General features: G+C 40.6%; 5 protein-coding genes across 5 annotated transcripts; 4 read left to right on the top strand and 1 right to left on the bottom strand.

Moving 5' to 3' along the window:
- Window positions 1-68: 68 nt before the first annotated feature.
- LOC107218338 (RNA-binding protein 8A) lies at window positions 69-1,322 on the top strand. Its single transcript, XM_015656175.2, has 4 exons — window positions 69-238; window positions 403-549; window positions 633-894; window positions 994-1,322. The coding sequence occupies exons 1-4, from the start codon at window positions 178-180 to the stop codon at window positions 1,022-1,024; spliced, it is 501 nt and encodes a 166-aa protein (XP_015511661.1). The 5' UTR covers window positions 69-177; the 3' UTR covers window positions 1,025-1,322.
- LOC107218344 (26S proteasome regulatory subunit 6A-B) lies at window positions 1,181-3,114 on the bottom strand. Its single transcript, XM_015656186.2, has 3 exons — window positions 2,899-3,114; window positions 1,560-2,693; window positions 1,181-1,475 (listed from the first exon to the last, which is right to left on the bottom strand). The coding sequence occupies exons 1-3, from the start codon at window positions 2,938-2,940 to the stop codon at window positions 1,365-1,367; spliced, it is 1,287 nt and encodes a 428-aa protein (XP_015511672.1). The 5' UTR covers window positions 2,941-3,114; the 3' UTR covers window positions 1,181-1,364.
- A 6,557-nt stretch (window positions 3,115-9,671) lies between these two features.
- Window positions 9,672-11,587, top strand: LOC107218337 (geranylgeranyl transferase type-2 subunit beta). Its single transcript, XM_015656174.2, has 6 exons — window positions 9,672-9,836; window positions 9,920-10,024; window positions 10,191-10,547; window positions 10,647-10,791; window positions 10,871-11,046; window positions 11,122-11,587. The coding sequence occupies exons 1-6, from the start codon at window positions 9,834-9,836 to the stop codon at window positions 11,329-11,331; spliced, it is 996 nt and encodes a 331-aa protein (XP_015511660.1). The 5' UTR covers window positions 9,672-9,833; the 3' UTR covers window positions 11,332-11,587.
- Window positions 11,588-11,828: 241 nt separating this feature from the next.
- Window positions 11,829-14,100, top strand: LOC124295337. The gene is made up of 2 exons (XM_046744972.1): window positions 11,829-12,229; window positions 12,301-14,100. The coding sequence occupies exons 1-2, from the start codon at window positions 12,098-12,100 to the stop codon at window positions 14,095-14,097; spliced, it is 1,929 nt and encodes a 642-aa protein (XP_046600928.1). The 5' UTR covers window positions 11,829-12,097; the 3' UTR covers window positions 14,098-14,100.
- Window positions 14,101-18,242: 4,142 nt separating this feature from the next.
- On the top strand, window positions 18,243-20,483 carry LOC124295338 (uncharacterized MFS-type transporter C09D4.1-like). The gene is made up of 6 exons (XM_046744983.1): window positions 18,243-18,795; window positions 18,893-19,362; window positions 19,446-19,657; window positions 19,723-19,826; window positions 19,901-20,011; window positions 20,090-20,483. Exons 1-6 carry the CDS (start codon window positions 18,593-18,595, stop codon window positions 20,382-20,384), a joined length of 1,395 nt encoding a protein of 464 aa, XP_046600939.1. The 5' UTR covers window positions 18,243-18,592; the 3' UTR covers window positions 20,385-20,483.
- Window positions 20,484-20,749: the final 266 nt, after the last annotated feature.

Genomic DNA, 20,749 nt, shown 5'->3' with positions numbered 1-20,749 from the left:
TGATAAAATGGCGCCGACAACCATTTCCAAACAAACAGTTCCCAATAACCAGCAAGTTGCCGTTCTGGGTCACTGATTGTCGACGCCGTGTTTATCCTAATGTCCGCATCTCGTATGCGAAACGGTACTTTGAGCGCATTTTAAGTTTCCCCGTGAATAAATAACGAGACTTAAGAAATGGCAGATGTTTTGGACATTGACAATGCAGAAGAATTCGAGGTCGATGACGAAGGAGATCGTGAGTAAAATTCAGTCCATTTTTCATTTCTGATGAATATTCCAAAATTGTAACCTCCAAATGATGGACGGATCAATACGTCACTTGGCATGTTTCATCCGTGAAATAACATCAAATCTTGTCTACAATCCCTTCGGGTTATCCATCGTAAATATTTATTGCAGAGGGCATCGCCCGTTTGAAGGAGAAAGCAAAGAAGAGGAAAGGTAGAGGACACGGTGCGGAACTTGTCTCCACCAGAGATGACGTTGGTCATTACGAGTCCATGAACGTTGTCGAGGACGAGGACGATCAGCCGGGACCGCAGAGATGTAAAGCGTTGTTTGTTCTTACTCCTTGTCTTGTTCTCTTGTTGAAATATTAAATGTCATTTACCTGATATCCGTGTTTCCAGCTGTTGAGGGATGGATACTCTTCATAAACTCTGTTCACGAAGAAGCTCAAGAGGACGATATACAGGATAAGTTCTCAGAGTTTGGTCAAATAAAAAATCTACATTTGAATTTGGATCGGAGGACTGGATTTCTCAAGGGATACGCGTTGGTTGAGTACGAAACATTTAAGGAGGCTCAAGCGGCAAAAGATGCTCTGAACGGTGCCGAAATCTTGGGTCAGCCAATAACTGTCGATTGGTGTTTCGTCAAAGGACCAAAAAAGTGAGAAACAAAAATAGTATACATATATTTTTCGTAATCTATTGACCAGGCACCGTCAAAATGGTCGATCCGCATTTAAATCTGTGGAATTAATTTCAGGATTAAGAAGAGGAGTCACAGAAGGCGATAAACCGAGGAAGAGTTATTCTACTTTCGATTAATAATAAAGCACGATAATTTTGTTTTCTTATCTTGTATCAAGTAAGGTGTAAAACACGAAACCGAAGCCTGAATGATTTTGTATTTTAACTGATATTATAAAATAAAAATAAAAATTCCACAACCGTAAATACGTAAAGAGTTTTATTCAGCAAGTTTTATACACGTTTTATGTATTGGATGCGGATTTATTTGCGGGTTTTTACAATCTATTAAAAATCGTGATGAAAAAAATTGTTAGGCTCACAATTGGCTCATAAGCCTAATTTTAAAAAAAAAAAAAAGATCAAAACACGCCAAATTTGGGATATCTATGAATAGTAGTTAAGGTTCGCCTTCTTTTTGGCCTGTACTTCCATGATAGCTTCCATCAAATCTTCGTGTGTGACGGCAGTTGCATTGCGTCTGAGAGCGATCATACCCTGTAAATGACACAAAGAGATAATAAATCACGAGTTAATGCGCAATCGAGAATGGAGTATAAATTTGTTAAAACGAAGACTTACTGCCTCAACGCAGACAGCCTTGCACTGAGCCCCGTTAAAGTCATCAGTAGACCTGGAAAGTTCTTCAAAATTAACATCTGGTGACATGTTCATTTTCCGTGAATGTATCTGCATGATTCGAGCTCTAGCCTCTTCGTTGGGGTGGGGGAATTCTATTTTTCTATCTAAACGCCCGGATCTGAGCAACGCAGGATCAAGTATATCGACCCTGTTAGTGGCAGCAATAACTTTAATATCGGCATTGGAGCTGAAGCCATCCAATTGATTAAGGAGCTCCAGCATAGTTCTCTGGACTTCTCTGTCTCCAGCCTTTTCAGAGTCGAATCTTTTCGTGCCAATGGCGTCGAGTTCGTCGATGAATATAATTGCTGGCGCCTTCTCTTTGGCCAGTGAAAATGCGTCTCGTACAAGCTTCGCACCGTCCCCAATGAACATCTGAACCAGCTGCGGTCCAGCCAGTTTGAGGAAGGTGGATTTGGTCTGTGCAGCACAGGCTCGAGCAAGAAGCGTCTTTCCTGTTCCAGGTGGCCCATAAAGAAGCACTCCTTTGGGTGGCTGGATTCCCAAATTTTCGAACTTCTCTTTGTGAGTCATGGGCAGGACAACGGCTTCTATAAGCTCCTGGATCTGCTTGTCCAGACCTCCGATGTCAGAGTATTGTTCGGTTGGCCGTTCGTCAACCTCCATCGCTTTTACTCTGGCATCATACTCGGCGGGTAGAGTTTCCAGGACGAGGTAGCTGTCTTTGTTAACGCCGACCAGGTCACCGGGCTTGAGTGACTCGGCGTCGACCAGTCCTATCACAGGCAGAAAGTATGTTTGACGAGTTGAAGTTTTTATCACCGCGCATTTTCCCTTCCTCTGCGCATCTAGGTCCACAACTGCTCCGTCCTCCTCGCCCATGTCCTGGGGATCCACGTCCAGTAATTCTATGACGTTCGATACAAGGTACGGCAGTGTTTTGTTAACTTTTATCTTCTCTGTGTTTTCCTTTATCTTCTCGTTCTGCGCCTGGAGCTCGTGCGATATTCTCATCACGTCGCTTTTCATTATTTTTATCTCGTTGTCCAGGAGACGGGAACGAGAAACTATCTCGTCCGTGGACATACGCAGAACATCTTCGCCCAGCGTTTCCTTTTTGAGAATGAGAGTGATATTAAATTTGGTGATGTTATTCGGTTATGGGAGCCACTAGTAGCTATGTGATGTCAAGAATTTAACAAAAATTTAGCACATGATAGATTTTCGCTTTCCAAGGGTAAAGCGAGCCGGAATTGTCGTGTCATTCGGGTCAACATAACCCTTAAAAATTTTACACTTCGACGGAAAATCGACTCACCTCTCCATCCTCCCAAATAGATTTATCCTCCAAGGTAGCCATTTGGATTCTCAACTTGGTACTCGATTCGACGCTGTTATTTTACACGAGGAATAACCGTTTCTTTATTTCACTAACGCCGTGGAAAGGCGATAGTTTGTTACGATTTTTTTTCAATTAACAGATTGGTTCGATGATTATTGCCGAAGCGGAGTGACGTTCCACGAACTCATTCAATCCAGTAGCGACGTAGAGCGAGGACTCGTGTTCAAAACAATCCATAGGCGGCGCCGCTGTAGAAAGAGACAGAACGCAAACACGGCCAAACCCCGTCTAGATGGACTCACGGCGTCACTCGCTTTCGAGCGGCCGGAGTAGAAGGAGCAGAAGCATTGTGTTCGCCGACGGTCCAGAATTCATATTATTAAATCGCGTTATTCAGATTGATGTGTCGTGTCGTTCAATTAGTGTACCTCCACCAATAGTGAATAATGCAGGAATAGCAGCGTGTGATGCACAGAAAAAACGACGTTTCGAAGAGAGACCAGGCTGAGAACATTTAAGGTGAGTTTCATACTTTCAATTGTTTTGCGAGTTTGAAGAATTCGATACATTACGACGTAGAAAACAATTGAATTGGGTGATGCGAACGGTTGATAAAATAATCGTACTGAAGTTAGTAACGTTATCGTAACGGTTTATACTGAGGGAAAATTGTTGTTTTGCGACTTTGGAATTGCTCAAAATTCAGTGAAACGTAATAGTACGTATGACATACATAGGCTCATATTCTGAAATCTTAATTCCTTCAAAGTCATTGTAAAATTGAGAAAATAGGTATGTTTTCGCCATTGTTTCGTTACGATAACGCCACTCAGCTCAATCTCGTATAAAACGAAATTTACGAATTGGCGTATGCTCAGTTCGAGTCCGCGTATCAGATTTTGAAACGCAATTCGCGTTTGTCGCATGGATACACGTCTGTGAAGTGGAATTGTAACGCATTTACAACCCCTTGGTTCGCTGCAGCGTCGTTTCTCAAACATTCGATAAAATTGATTCCAACGTTGGCGGACAAGACGAGTTTGATTCGGTCGAGCTTAAGGATAAGATGTGTTTACGCGTCGTGTTGATACTGTTCCAAAACAAAAGTCGACTTTTGTTTACTACTGCACCGTGTTTCTCCGAATTACTGCCTTGGGGGTCGATGCTGTAATCCTTTATTGTAGTAATGTGCATACATCAAAAGTTCGTCTATGATGGCGTTGTTTATTTTCAAATTTCGAGTGCTAATTGATCTTGCCAATATCTTGGGTCTAGTTTTAGAATTGTACCGTATATCTAACAATCACGAAGCGATCGGACAACGCAAGAATCTGTAAATCTTTAATGGTTATTTATTCCGAATTGTATACTTTTTAAAAATTGTAGTAAATCTTGAATACTGCGTACATCAAATTTGAAGTTGCATTACTAACCAAATATTACGGTATCTTTTTGATTACAGAAATGAACCGTAACAACGTTGATCGACGCTAATGATTATCTGAATTGACAGAGACTGCCAATGGTTGCTGGAAACATCATGCCATAGCTGAAGAGATCAATTTATCACGAAAAATAACAGGTACGAAATATTTGAGATCATTTTCAAAATTTGTCGCAATATATCATCTAAAATCGTGCATGTATGAATATTACGTATACGAATTATGAAAATGAAACGTTAACAAAATGTTGCGTCTTTCACCTAATTACAGAAATGAACAGCGGCTAAATTTCTGGAACTCTGCGAATGTCTGAGTAAAGTCACCCTAGCAACTGATAGTGAAAAATAGAATACCGAAGCTGAACGGGTCGTAATGCTATGGAAAAAGAGAAACAGGTACACGTTCGAAACCATTCTTGATCATACTGTCACGCTTCCTTTACTTAGAAAAATTTATCTTTCAATTCAAATTTATTTCTGTTTAGTTCGTGATTATATTTTATGAAAACAATTGTGAATTTTGATGTATTAAACAAGTTGCAGGTATTGTATTGACCCATAGAATACTAATGGAATGTTATGTATTATCTGATTACAGGGATAATCTACATGGCAGCAATATTGACCGCATTTGTGTAAACTAAACCAACCATTACAGTGAATAAAATTGAAAGGTACCGTATTGATATGATTTTTATTTATAATATGGCTTTTGATTGTAAATAATTTCAACACTGCTCACTGATTTTGTGCCTTTATTCGGTACTTGTAACTATTTCACCTGCCTTCTCTCGTTAATTTATGCGGTTCATTTAATAGTACTTCAGAAACCACTGGAATAATACTAAAGAAAAATTCAGTTTGACACGAAGAGTCTGCAGTGACCGAAATCTGATTGAAGTAATTGTTTATGTAATGTTCTGTTATATTCTTATTGCAGTGTAATAAGTGCGTCGCTTCACAATTCAACCTGAGGTGCTACGAGAACTACTACGTGTCAACTGTGGAGCAACCCAAAAGAGGTAAGACTACTGATTTTGATAATTGTCTCATGATTCAAGGGGGTTCATTTGGAACCCGATTCTTGTCCTTACGTAACATGCGGTGAATAAATATGGAAGTAGACTAAAGTAATAATTAATTTGAAGACTGACAAGCCAGTTTGCTAAATTAACTCGAGTGTCCTTTTTCTTTTTAGCAGATTTAAGCAGAGACGTCCGAGTAACTTCTCCATTACTCGGCAACTTTGGTGAGTTTGCACGTGTTTAGGTTACGGGTATTTCCCTGGGATTCCTCTGTCACGTGGCGTGGCGGTAACAATTGTTACCCAAATCTTCGATTTCTTAGCTGTATTTATAGGCTCATTCACGATGGCAACGATGCTTGACTTTCAGTCGAACCATTTGTTTTTTTCGCAATTTAATTTACCGTGGCTTACTTGAAGTTAGAAATGATGCACGTTGCTAAAAGTGGAATGAGCATCGTGACAGGTAACCATCGCTTACTCGGCAATCGCGAGATCGAATCATGTTTCGCTACTGTCGCAATAATCTACGTTTTGCATTTACCGGTGATGTCGTTTAAGTGGTGGGTTCACCTGAGGTTTGAAAATACTCAATTATTCATATGACTGTTAAATTGATGATATTTCAGAGTCTGGCATAACGTAACGTAATCAAATGGCATCTTTCATTGTATTGCATTTTCAATTCTTAAACAGTCAAGAAGTATGGATCAACTACAGGTTTAGCTCGCTTAGAAAATTGCTGATTGGCATACAGGATGTTTTTAATCAATTTTACAAAAGGTTGATGTACCTATAGTCTGCCAGTATTTACTAAAATAATACATTCAATATTAGGTTTGGCGGTATACAACCGCGATACTGTATTCTGAGTAGGCGGACTATGGTACAAAAACATTTTGCTTCCAACAGGTAACCAACGAAAAAGTAAGTCACAGTGCACCACGGCGCAAATGGTGAAGAATGATCTGTGTTGGAAAGAATGGAGAATCGTTTAGAGCGAATATAGGTAATCGGATAGGTAGGTGGTCGTTTTGGGATCCGTCGCGGGGTTTAGTGTGGATGTGCGTGTGAATCTCCTTTCAACATTTCCGTTGGGTGGTTCCGTCGGGCATCAGGCAGGGGTAGGAAGGTCGCGATGTACCGCGATGTCATCAACTTTTGTAATTCACAGCGTCAAACGATCACAGTGATCTACCTAAAGAGACACGTGAAAGACTCGATATCAGAGTCTCCAAACTATTAGTGAGCTTTTAAATTTTAACGAAATTCAATAACCTATTTCTTTTCACTTTACAATAATTTCTCAGTCGTTGTTCAATTCAATTATTTGGTCATCATCGACAATTATTTCATTCAATTGATCTCTGTGATCGTCTGAATGGGCAAAACGCATCTCTGGACCATCTATCGCGTTCCGTGGTACGCTAGATGGGGTGAGATGCTGAGCTCGAAGACTTCGCGTCGAAGAGGACCGCCGACCGTCACGCCACACAATATTGCATGCCCTCCAACCTCCCTCCCGGACTTGACTCGCATCTCGGAAGAACAATTCGCATCGCAATGTGTCGGATTCAAAGAGACGCAGATGCGGATTGGATTTCCAGAGAATTTTGCGACAAGTCCTAGATATTTAAGGTTTTTTGACGGGCCATCGGTCGCGCCTTTTTGCGCGTAGATTGATCACGGGAATCAGACGCGTCTTTTGCGCGATGATTTTTAATCAGGGTGGCGAGAAACCGGAAGAATCTGAAAACCCGGGAGAACCGGGAATAGTCAGGGAATTTTGTTTATTGGAAAAAGTCAAGGAATTATGATGTTATGCACACACTTCTGTCATTGTGTTAATCGTAACTTTGTCTGTTTCAGCCAATCAAACATTTTGTCTGTTTCAGCCAATAAAACCTTTCGTCTGTTTCAGCCAATCAAACCTTTCTTCTGTTTCAGCTAATAAAACTTTTTACCGTTTCATTTAATCATACCTTTTGATTCTTTCAGCCGAACAAACCTTTTATTCGCTTCAGCCAATCAAACATTTCGTCTGTCTCAGCTAATCAAACCTTTTATCTGTTTCAGCTAATAAAACCTTTTGTCTGTTTCAGCCGATCAATCGTTTTGTCTGTTTCATGTTTCGTAAGTAGCAAAAACAACTGCTGTAAAAAGTATTTTCGTTTCCACTTCGAACAGAAATTTTTGTGCGAAGAGAGATGACGAAGGAAACACCAGAATCATTGACCAATCAGAACATTTTTGCTGATGAATTATGATGGACCATAGGTACGAACGCACTTTTTTGTGAATTGTTTTGAAACTTCACCTATGCTCCGTAAACTCAGTTAGGCTAACTTTCAAACGTGGCATAGTTCAATTCCTAACTATTCGTGTGAGGCAAAGCAATACGATGTGTTTTCCAGTTCTAAATTTGTACATTCGAGATGCACAGCTTCCGAAACTTTTGGTCATCAAAGATGCCCAACATTACCTAACATTCGTAGGAAACCGTCAGGGTGTTCTGAATTTTTTTGACGGGAAACGTTAGGCAATTGTATTTGAGGAACATTGTCGCCACCCTGCTCTGCATAAGAAGAAGAAACGTGTGCGCGAACATCTTTTTTCAATCGCGTATAAATAAATGCAGTCACCCTTTATCCGTAATTAAAACAACCATTATTCGTCCACAATTAAAGCAATCATCTTTCATTGATAGTTAATAGTCAGCAGGTTAAATGGACTAAAAATCTTCGAACAAACTGCGTATATATATGAGCAGAAATTAATTAGTAAAAGCTGTTTACCGAAATCGAAATGCGAGATAAAATCATCTGTATATTTCCAACGAACGTATAATAAATCCTGCAACTCTTCTTTGTCGAATAGGGCCACTAGGGATACCAAGCTAAGAGAAAAAAAAAAACAAAAACGCGTCGATTGCTCTACCGTTTACGGAGGTGTGGAAACTAGCAAATGTGATTCAATCTATTTCAATAAACGTATTTTCATAATGATTATTTGTGTTTATTCTCTTATAGAATGTACTAATTTGTGGAATTGTTAGAATCAGTTGTACGTATATTTGACCAACTTACGAATTTTTTTTGGATAATTTTTTTCTATACGTGTGTGTACGCATATGACTAATAACAATGCGACTCATAGTTAGTGACTCCCCATGTCACACGAATGTAATACTTTTGTTTTTATCCTGGCACAAATAATCGTCAATCTATTGCCGAAAAAATTTATCTAGTTCGCTTCAGATGAAGGGCCGACAATAAATAAATACGAACGGAGTCAGAAAATTCATTGCAAAATCAAAGAAGTTAGATAATTCAGGGTGAATATTTGTTTAAAGCTAGAAACAGATTCTCATTTTCATTGGTCATCATGCATACAGAATAGTGATGAATTTGAACTTTCCCAGTTTAGTCAGAGAGAATCCAAGTTGATCATTATTCACACCCATCGATCATTATTTACAATGACAATAATGAATTTCAATTTCTGTGAAAATCTCCTGTGTTGATGGGAATTGAAGTCTCGTTTTCGTTTATTCGTAACTTTAAAAATCGACAAAAGTTATTTCCGTCGGTCAATGATACGCCTGAAACATGGGCGACGGCATCTCGCAAACATGAGCTTTTGTATCAGCCATGCGCAGATGGGTTCTTTCTTCCAGTCGAGTGATCGAATAATTTCCATACTGTTTATTTAGAAGAATTGATGTTTTTCCTAACATTCGTGTGAGTTATTTCATTATTTTTATCAAAGAGAATTTCTTGTTTCTGTAAAACCATTGTGCGAATCATGCACGACAATTTAGTGAGTCTTAAACTCACATATTTGCATGAAAAAATTAACACTTCTGAAAATTTAGTATCACCTATTAAATATAACTGTCTAATAGGGAATACAATTTGTTAGCTCAGTTTCATACAATTCTTAAAATTGGTGACTCTAAAATTTCATTGAAATGTTTCTTTATCTTTTTTTCAATATCGCTATCTTTCAATATTTATTGCCATATTTTTATCTCACGTCTTCAACATATTTTGGTCCAGAGAAATGTTTTAAGGGTTAATTTTAAACCTGTACAGTGAGAATAATTTTTCTTGTCGGTTAGTATGGAATGCGACATTGTCATACATGAAGCACTCTGCATTATCTGCTGATTTCAAGATTGTAAATTCCAGTCGGTTACTGAGAGGCCTGTAGTATCAGTTAAAAATTGGTTGAAACGAACAACTTGTTTCTTGTCAGAGGGTGGCTGCTCATAGGGAAGGAAGAGTCTATGGGGAGTCTGTGTTGTCTGTTGTTTCGACGATTTTGGAAACGTCAGATTACAGCTGAAGCGACATAAGTGATACTTATTTTCTGTGTAATAAATATGGATAAGTCGATGACTTATTAATTTTACTGCCTATCGAATGGAATTCGGCGCTCAGAATGGTGAGGAAAATCCTTAAGATATAATCAATTCTTTGAATCTGACCTGATCTAATCTAACCCTATTTAACCTAAAAATTTTTCAGTCGAAGCTGATGAAAGACGTCGTATTACCACCAAAAATTCCAAAATTACTTATAGAGAAACACGGAAATTATTTAGCCTCCTATGGTAACAACAAAGACGATTATGTAAGTGCCTAGGAAATTGTATTTATTATAAAAAAGTGATTAACCCAACCATGACGATTGTTTATTCCAACTGAAATACCTTTGGATATTTGATTCGAGTTAATTAGCGCAAATGGGATTAAATTTGATCAACAATCTGACCGATGTTAAAAATTCTTCTATTCAGGAATTCTGTATGACCGAGTACCTCAGGATGTCTGGAATGTTTTGGGGTCTAACGGCAATGGATTTGATGGGTCAATTGGACAGAATGGACAAGCAGGAGGTTTTGGAATTTGTAGCAAAGTGCCAGCACGACTGTGGTGGAATCAGTGCCAGCATTGACCACGATCCCCACTTACTTTACACCCTGAGCGCCGTGCAGATATTGTGCATGTACGATGCTCTGGATGTTATAGATGTTGAAAAAGTCGTCGAATACGTGCAAAAAAGGCAGATGCCTGATGGAAGTTTCACAGGGGATATCTGGGGCGAATTGGATAACAGATTTTCATTCTGCGCAGTCGCCACTCTTTCGTTACTGGTGAGATGTCTAAAATTGAGCATCTCGCAAGACCAGAAAGACTTTCTATTTATGTGATTGCAAATCCAAATACTCACTTCGTGTTTCTTCCTTCATCAGGGTAGACTGGATGCGATAAACGTTGACAAAGCTGTTGAGTATGTCTTGAGCTGCATGAATTTCGACGGTGGTTTTGGTTCAAAACCAGGCTCTGAGAGTCACGCTGGTTTGATTTACTGTTGCGTTGCGTTCTTGTCAATAACCGGTACGCGTTGTGCGACTTTTTATTCTTTTTAACTTGAGGTAATATGCTTGTTATTAATCAAGATCCTTTCACCTCAAAGGACACCTTCACGAAATTGATGCTGACCAGCTGGGCTGGTGGCTATGCGAAAGGCAGCTACCATCCGGCGGGCTCAACGGGAGACCTGAAAAATTACCCGACGTTTGTTATTCATGGTGGGTTTTGTCCTCGCTAACTATTTTGGGTCGTCTTCATTGGATAGACAAAAATGAGCTGGTAACACGCGTTTATTTGGCTTTTTAGTTCCTTGTTGTGTTGTTCGAGTTTAACGCTACTGATTTTTCGTCCCAGATAAATTTCGTCTTGGCGTGTCAGGATCCTGAAACGGGTGGGTTCAGCGATCGCCCTGGAGACATGGTTGACCCTTTCCACACGCTGTTCGGTCTGACGGCCATTTCGCTCTTGGACGCGGACTCTTCGTTGAAACCTGTAAATCCGACGTACTGTATGCCGCAGTACGTGATCGACCGAATCGGTCTTAAGCCCTCACGGGTGGATTAATATTTGCAACAATTAGGTGAACAAAAAGACATTCACGCGACTAATAAGAAAGAAAGAGAGGGAGAAAAAGCGAGAGAGAGAGAGAGAGAAAAGTATACGAACAACAGAATTGTCAATTCTTGTATGCCGTTTCTGTAATATATTTAAATCTTTATCAAACATTCCTCTGCGAATTGCTGTATCAAATTTTATTCATTCGTTTCTCGCAAGTCGGTTGTGTAGATGAACCTGTAATAAACTTCTACCTTTATGATTATTCGGTTAATGCACGTCCAAATAATATAGACTTAAACGTGTTTATAGATTAACCATGAAAAACTGCGATGAATCATACAATTTATTACACTTAATCGCATTTACTCGAGACCAAACACCTGTTGATATTCCCTTGTTCGTTTTTGTAATTCGACATTACGCACGCATTCATTTATTACGGATGTAGCACGACTATAGACAATCGAATGATCGGCAGTTAATGTACATGTAAGTTCGATTTTCAGAAATGTGTTCGAGATTGTTACTTTAGTTTCAAATTCTTGGGTAATTTGACTACAGGCCAAAATCGTGTCCAGCATTATTGAATAATGATTGTACAATCCATCAAACCTTGTCCATTAAGGTGACGTGTTATTGACAGTGATAATTGATGGAGAACATTAGCAGTTGTAACGCCGTATGTTGGTCACTTTTCTCAACCTTTTATTATTACTAAAGTCAGTCTTTGAACTAGAAATCAAGAATTACGGTACCAGTATTTTTCGGCAGTATGCATCGTAACCAATCTCTTCTTATAATTGTTACCCTAGTTTTTTTATTACTTGGAGGCGGTACCGGTTCACTGAAATCGATTCTAGAAACTGGAAGAGATTTTCACGTTGAACAATCGTCAAACTGGATCGTGAGTATCGGCCTTATACATTCCAAGGTCAAGAATGAGTCGTATAACGCTTTCAAAATTTAATCTCTCAGGTATTCTTCTACCGGAAGTGTCTGGTGAATGCCGGAAACCCGATTGTATTGGCTGGAAACATCAATAAAAAAATGACAGTTTCTATCCACCGTTCGATGAAGACGACGATCATCTTATTCACCGAACCAGTCACGACCTTGGATCAAATTTACTCCAGGACGAAGGGGACCAGTGACTTTTATGACAAAAGACACTTCCGGTACCAGTCGAAGGCGGGGGGCTTCTTGGTAGCGGCAAAGTCTCGGCCAGTCCTGGGGGTCATGATAGATAAACTGAAGAGTTCGAGGTGGTGGAATCACTCGGCACTCTTCATAATCATCGGTGAAGAATCTGATAACCACGGATGCCATAACGCCTACAGCTTCCTCTGGACGGCCTGGCAAGCGGGTATGCTTTCGGCGGTGTATTTGTGCCGCGAAAAGGAAACTGCAGGCCTGACTCTCTTCGCTTACCATCCCTTCAGGGACCATGTTCCAACCGCCGGTTGGGAGAGGGTGGCGAGTTACGCAGGACGGAACGGTCATCCTTGGACTCTTTTCCGGCGGCAACTCGATGAGATTACTGAAAAAACGTACGCGATTAACTGCGGTGAAATATTGTTCGAGAAGACTGCGAACCTGAACGGATATCCGGTGCGTGTTAACGCGATGAACATATCGCCGAAGCTTACGTTTTCGACGATGAACGAGGCGGACACTCTCAAAGTGCACAGCTACTCCGGGGAAGACGGCTGGCTGGCTTCGACTCTTTGGAGCTTCTTGAACGTCACTTTAATTCATGTACCCTACAACGGTAATTGGGGAATGGGATTTACTGAGGCGAATGGCTCCCACTTCGGAATGAAGGCCGACATCGCGAGTGGCAGGGTCGACATTGGGCTTAACCAGCGTTACGTGCAGCCGGATTTTGGCCTGGGAACGACCTATCCTCACATCAGTGCGAGCTATTGCTTCATGACTAAATCCAAGGAGAACGTTCCCTTCCTGGTTGATTTGACGAGGGGCATGAACTGGTGGATCGGACTGCTGACTTTGGGCTCTGCTTTGGTGCTGACGCTGTTGTTGGACTGCCTCGAAGGCCGAGGGTATCGATACGCCTGGTTAAACGTACTGCGTATTGTCATTTCGAACAGTCTGATACGACCCCCGCGTCGGTTTTCGGCCAGATTACTGTTCTTGGGAGGCATGCTGGTTTGCGGTACGATGAATGTACTCTTTCAAGGAAAGATGTCAGCTCTCGTTGCCAAGCCCAGGAGCTACGAGAACATTGAGACTCTGGATGAACTCGAAAAATTCGGATTCGATATGCACGGTTTTATCTCTTTCAAGAAGTTTATATGGCGTGATCGACTTCGGGAGAGATTTGTGGATTCCCAAGATGACCTTGAGTGCTTTAAACGCGTTATCGACGGCCTACCCATCGCTTGTGCTGGTCACTGCATCAATCTTTGGGAACAGTCTAAACTGGATAACAGATTTCATGTTGCCGAAGAGCTCATTTTACGATACTATAGCTACTATTTGACCAGAACCGATTGGCCTCTTCTACAACGTGTTGATGTCCTCATCTCTAGGATGGTGTCGGCTGGTTTACCAAATATTTGGAGACGCTTTACGCTGTGGAATGTCAAGGTCAGGACTCACTCGATAGATCGCAATTCGTCATATCCTGAGACTTGGCTCGTCAAACTCAATGATCTTCACATCTTTTTCTACGCTTATATGATGGCCCTGTTTTTTGCTCTGCTTGTCTTCGCTATCGAACTAGTATGCTCCAGATGGATGAGAAGGAAGTAAAATTGATTCAAAGATCTTCTTGTTGAAATGATTTGACTTTCAAGTTAAATGTATCCTCAAACGGCATTGGTTTTGATATAGTTATACAATTTTTTGTAATACTTAGTTGTTGCTAGATACTAGCCAACGTTCAAGAGAAATGTAATCAGCACTTCGACGGTCGGAATTGAACGAAAAGATCGATAGTTCATCAGTCGAGGCACCGCTATTTAGAAATTGCATCACGTAGCGCGCTTGGACTTGGCAACTGAAATTGGATGCGTGGTAAAACCGCGTGTTGATGTTCTTCCACAATCTACGGATGCACCTAGACAAATGAGTATATCTTAGCACTTGAGGGTATTGAATTTTTACCGAGGAAAGTGCTAAGCTGTTGAAGCATACGCCGTCACGTTACTCGCAAAAATGAGTCGTCAGTAACGCAGCGTTAGAAATTTTAGATCCAGTGTATCTGATTTCGGTTTTCCAATATCGTATTTGTGGCTAGGAGAAGGTGACAGAAGTCAGCGGGTGTTTCTGGCGGTTGAGTTTTAGTTGCACTCGATGTCCTCCACTGTTGCAGACAGACTAAGCATCGGAACGCGACTGTATAATATTATAGTGATGTTTGGAAAAATCGTAGTTGGTTTAAAGCTTATTTTTATTGCAGGTTTAATCCCGCGACATGAAGCTAGCAAGATAATTATTTATAATTTGACCGACAGTCTGCAACCGACACGTAGCAAAATTCTAGCCGTGGTAAGGTCATTGATTTTCCTCTTTCTTACCGGAACGGTCCATTTGTATGTTTTGGTTTCGGTTTTATTCAGGCAGAGCTATCGAAGAAGTGTTTTAAGGGGAATGAAAAGCTCCTAGTTGTGGGCGAGGGCCTTAATGACGAGTTAGTAAGGTACTTGCACCGATCGGAGATAACAACCATCGGGTCTATCTCAAGCTCTAGATTACCCGTTGCAAAAGATAGTTTCACCGCTGCACTCCAAAGTAAAAAGAAGAGCCCGACTGGGCTGGATTACTATCGTTATCAGTGGAAATCGAGAAGCTTTTTACTCTCTCCTTACTCGGCTCCGAATCTAAAGGATCAGCTTGACCGGCTTAAGGATTCTCAGTGGTGGAATTTTGGAGGATTTTTTTTAATCATCGAGGATGACACGGTCACAGAACGTTGCTCGAATGCTTACGACTTCCTCTTATTGGCATGGAGTTATAACCTGCTGTCCACAGTTTTTCTATGCCAACAACAGAATGGCGAGCTATCCATGTACTCTTACGATCCCTACGGTGATTCGGCTTCCCACCCTTGGATAAAGGTTCGCGAAATAAAAGGCCGACAAGGACACCCTTGGAGTTTATTCAAGTGGGAAAAATACGACGGTGAGCGTTCCTGTATTCGGAAAAATGTTAATATCACGTCTGAGGTCTTGCGTTACGTAATTGGGTATAATAAGGTTCGTTTTTAATTTGAAGGTCTTCGGTACGGATGCGAAAGAATATTTTACGACAGAACCAAATCGCTGAACGGTTATCCAATATTGACAAACGCGTTGAATGATCCCCCATTCTTATATGTCAAAAGAGATGATACTGGGACAGCGAAGTACAAGGGAGTGGATGGTTCCGTCATGACGGACCTTTGGAGTTTCTGGAACGCTTCAATAATCGACGTGAAAATGACCTCCGATTCTTATTTTATGGGCTGGCTAGACGAAGACGGTGACTTTCACGGAAATCTGATCGACATCGCTGCAGGAAAAGTGGATATCAGTATGAACAGTCTAATAGTGCGACCCTTGACAAACGTAATGGAAGCGTATCCTCACGCTATGGTTAAACTCTGCATGGTGACCAAGGATCGTGGATCGATACCATGGCTTATTGGGTTGTTCTACTTTTTTGACAAATGGACATTGATGTGCGGAGCCTCGATATTTTTCATTGGCATGTTCGTATTGAGCTACGCCGACAGACGCGGATACATTTCAGGGTTTTTGAATATGCTTCGAGTCTTTCTTGGATCCTCGTACGTCGGTCCTCCGATATCGGCTGATGGTTTCAGAATTTTATTGTTCTTTGTATTTATTTTTCCTACAGTTTTCTATTCCACCTATCAGGGAAAAATCCTCTCCTTGATTCGAAAGCCGCTACATTACGTAAACATAGACGACATTGCGGAGCTTAATGAATCCGGATTAGTCATCGAAGGACCCGAGACCCTAAATGTTGCTCTTGCGTTTCCGACTTTTTTCTCTTCCCATGTGTCCAAGGAGGTGGAAAACTGCATTCGGAAATTGTACAGACACGAGCCCGTCGTCTGTATCAATTACTGCGACACCATACGCATGAGATATGCCCACGCAAAAGATCTCCATATAATGAAAAACTCAAGTCCTTACAACCAAAAACGATTTGTCGCCCGGCCGGATTTTCCCCTGATCGACAGATTCAATGCCATTACTCAGGCAATCGTTGAAGCTGGATTAACGAAATTTTACGAAGCCAAGACTTTGTACGAAGAGTCGACTGTTAAGCCCGATGAGAATCTCTCGAGTGATGTTATCGCGTTTGTCATAACTCTTCGTGATCTTCGTTTCATTTTTTACGGTCTTGGATTCGGTTGGATATGCACGCTTCTCATTTTTATTGCCGAGATGGTTTTGCGACGTAAAATCATTCGAAAAAGATATCGTAGTTACATCAAAGATACAAAATTTTCATACACTCAAGTCGGAAGAATGATTAAGATCGTGAGAAAATAATTATCGACCATTCAATTCCAGTATTGCTTTATGTGTTTCACAGTAGACGTTAGCTTTTCTGCAATTTATAGGACTAGTCGGTGCTTAGCCACGCAAAACAATTTAAGAAGAAAAAAAAAATAACAATTAGTCAATTAAGCCCATTACAATGTGTGTGAAAAAAAACCCGTTAGTTATTTCAAGTGTCCCACGAATAGAAGAACGTATCATGGTTGGATGAATATTGTCGGTACCTGTTTAACGAAGCATAACAAATTTTGAGGACTGTATGGATAGAAATATTAATACTACATTTCAATTTTATATTCCGATTTCAACATCAATAAGCATTTCAAACACCCACTAATTACTTAACGCTTACTCTTTCTCACTGCTCGTTTGTAATGAAAGAGTGGAATAAATTTGTTTAATTTATTCTGGTAAAATTTAAATATATAGGTACCTTTATTCGTGTAAATATGTTACACGTTATTTAACTAAAAACAATATAAATCAATCTATTCCACGTAATTGCGCCTCCCAGAATCTGGAAACGTGGACTTGAGTACAAATTGTGTTTTTTTTTTTTTTTTTTTCACTGTAACGTCCATAGAATAACGAAGCAAACTTAGTCTGACGAAAATTTATCGGTAGAAAAACTTTGTACTAATTGAATTCAGATGTAGTGGATGTTTATTAAGGTTTCAATTACGAAAATTTGTTTTTCGCTTCAAAAGGTGCGTAACGCTTGACCTAAAATATGCGGTTATCGTTAGGCATATTTTTCTTATTTTCGTGGAATACATTAATTTTCTTACATTGCCACAAATGAAGTTGAGATAGATAGATAATACTTTATTATGCCCTACTTTAGCCACGAGGCAAAGGGCATAACACATGATGTGTCACAATGAATAAATTTAATGTACATGTGCAGAAGAAAATAGTGGTAGAAGAAAATTAGAATATAAAATGTAAAGCAACAGAAAAAAAATAAAGAAATATATGTGACTAGGCAAAGTTGCATTTCGGATGGTGAACAATTAGAATATAGGTGAATGAGATGTGAATTTCTGCCGCTTACAACTAGAAAATAAGATTAGACGAGTGGGACGAGATTGAGTTTATTGAGAGCATAATTCGATGGCCATGACAGTCAAGGAAGGCAGATCACGACATCTATGACAGAAGTCAAAGCGGGAGGAGTTTAGTCAGATAGAATTTGTGAAGAGAGGAATGAGCAGTTAATGATGACCAGGGGGAGGTTACTGGATTCAATGAAGTAAGGATCACTGCCCAGCGGAATAATTTTACTGAATTAATTATTTGATGAAAAATTCTACAAAATTCTTCGGAAATAAATACGGATACCCGTGGGCTAGTTAACGTGAGAACTTTTGCATAAGGCATCGGTCTTGACTTTTTTTAGTATCGCGTGTCACAATAATGATTTTTTTTACGTCAAGTCCATCTCAAATTCACATGTCACGCCTTCATCTCAACTCACATGACGTGCTCACATCGTAACACAGCTGTATCGGATGGAAAAACATTTTCATTGTTAGTCACAATAACCGTATGGACAAGAACGGTGATCCATTTTCTGTTTGGCATAGAAGTAAATGAGCCTTAGATGCCATTCGTGACAGTGCCATTTAGCCATTCGGGTGAAAACTGTTAACAAAAAGTGGAGGAGAGTAATCCTGGGTATAGAAGCAAAGCCGAGGTGAAGCACAGCTTCTCAAACGTGCAGGAGTGTCGATATGACCGCAGGTGAAAAGATCGAGTTGTCGCAAAGAATTGAAGACACATCGATAGAGAAATATGAGAAATTTCTGAAACCAGACACGTTAGAAGTCAAAGTTTTCAAAAGACGGTGGCTCCAACTTGTCCTTTTCGTCCTTTTTAGTTCGTCGAACAGCGTTCAATGGCTTCAGTACACCATCATCACGAACATAGTATGCCTGTAAGATGACTAATCTCTACCACCTGATCATGACTGACCTTGAATATTTTTGACAAACGCCAGTGCTACTGATAATGATAAAACCTCAATTCTTCAGGTACTACAACGTTTCGCGATTCGCAGTCGCATCGACGACCGTGGTGCTGATGGTCTCGTACATGTTGCTGCTGTTTCCGACCTCTTACCTGATAAATCGCATAGGTTTAAGGTGGACGGTTGTAATTGGGGCCACGGTGGCTTGCCTGGGAGCATGGATCAAGGTGTTTTCCGCAGCCCCGGATCGCTTCGCAGTGACATTGATGGGCCAATGCGTGGTTGCTGTAAGCCAGAGCTTCCTGTGTCCTGTGCCGGGTAAACTGGCTGCATGCTGGTTTGGGAAGGACCAGGTGGCCCTGGCCACTGCCATTGGGTACCACGCTATCTGTTGCGGCATCATTAGCTGCTTCATCGTCGTTCCGATACTCGTAAAGAATCACGAAAGTCTCGACGACATCGGGAGTGATTTATCGTTGATTTATTGGATAGTGGCAATATTCTGCACCGTCGTTTTCCTGGCTGTGTTTTTTCGTGAGTGACGGCTATTTTCAGGCTCTGATATAACGATTGACGAACGACATTACTGATATGACGTATGTTGTTTCACTACGTAGTTTTTCAGGATGAACCATCTCTGCCGCCAAGCGAGTCTAGGGCGCTTCAAAAAATCAAGCGTGAAAGTTCTCCGGAGGGATTTTTACCGCCGCTGATGAGGGTACTGAGGAACAGGAACTATCTACTTATATGGCTTGCATGGGGTCTTAATACGAGCCTGTTAAACACAGCGTCGACATTTTGCAACCCATTCCTCGTTAATCGTTTCAAGGTAACATTCGAGTCACGCCAATCCCGACATGACCGAAATCCTAACAATGTTCAAATCCATTGCAGAACGTTGATGCGGAGCTTGGAAAACTGGAACTGTTGTTTTGCCTCATGGGATTGATTGGCTCGGTGATCGTCGCTTCGATTCTTGACAAGACAAAGCAATTCAGGTGATTTTTGGAACTTAAAAAATAAAGAACAACATACGGAACATCTTAAATAAGGCTTACTTACCAATTCGCAGAATCATTTTTACCGCGACGAGCGCTATGGCGCTGCTTTTCGGTATTTTATATGGTTTAAGTTATTACTTGGAGAACAAAGTAATGGTGTTCGTATCCGGCGGGATTCTTGCGTAAGTGGTTTCGAAACGAATACTCGTAGTTTTTTTGGTCCTTTATGATCAACTAATGTTAGGCTGGTAACGTTACAGATTTTTTTTGGGAAGCTACTGCGTCGTTGCAATGGAGATGTGCGTCGAAGCTACTTACCCGGAATCCGAAGCTGTCGTAACCGGGATTTTGTCCATGTCTAGTCAGCTCAACGGAATATGGATAGTTCTAGTTACTAGCAAGGTACTGGAGGTATACGGAGACATTGCGGCGCACTCGATTTTATGCAGTGCGCTTGGCTTGGCAACTCTGTTGACGATTTTTCACAAACCAGAGCTTCGCCGGCAAAAAGTCCAGAAATATGCAACAAGGTGTAAAATAAATGCCGTCCAGTGAGCCTCTTTCTAACTCTACAGAGAAGTTGATACGTGGAACTAATTATCGTTCAGTTTGAAGCGAATAAAAATTGAACAACAGTTTCACTTGATCCTCAGATTCTGCGAGTCAGTTTTATTAACGTACAATGTAACAAACAATTTACAATTTTAGCTTGGTCGGCAGCTCAGTTACGCGATCGTTGCGATACCTACGATTGTAACATATGCGTCGAAAAAACATTTTAGCGGTTACTTGATAGAACATTATTTACGCAGTTGCGATTATTTCATATGAGTAAATGTGTCAGTAATGAATGTTCGATTGGGGAACGTTGTCAAGTATTGGCTAATTTACATAACTTAGATAACAAATATGAAACAGCT

Source organism: Neodiprion lecontei, chromosome 7 (assembly GCF_021901455.1).
Source record: "Neodiprion lecontei isolate iyNeoLeco1 chromosome 7, iyNeoLeco1.1, whole genome shotgun sequence".
Taxonomy (NCBI): domain Eukaryota; kingdom Metazoa; phylum Arthropoda; class Insecta; order Hymenoptera; family Diprionidae; genus Neodiprion; species Neodiprion lecontei.
This window is presented reverse-complemented; position numbering and strand designations above follow the sequence as displayed.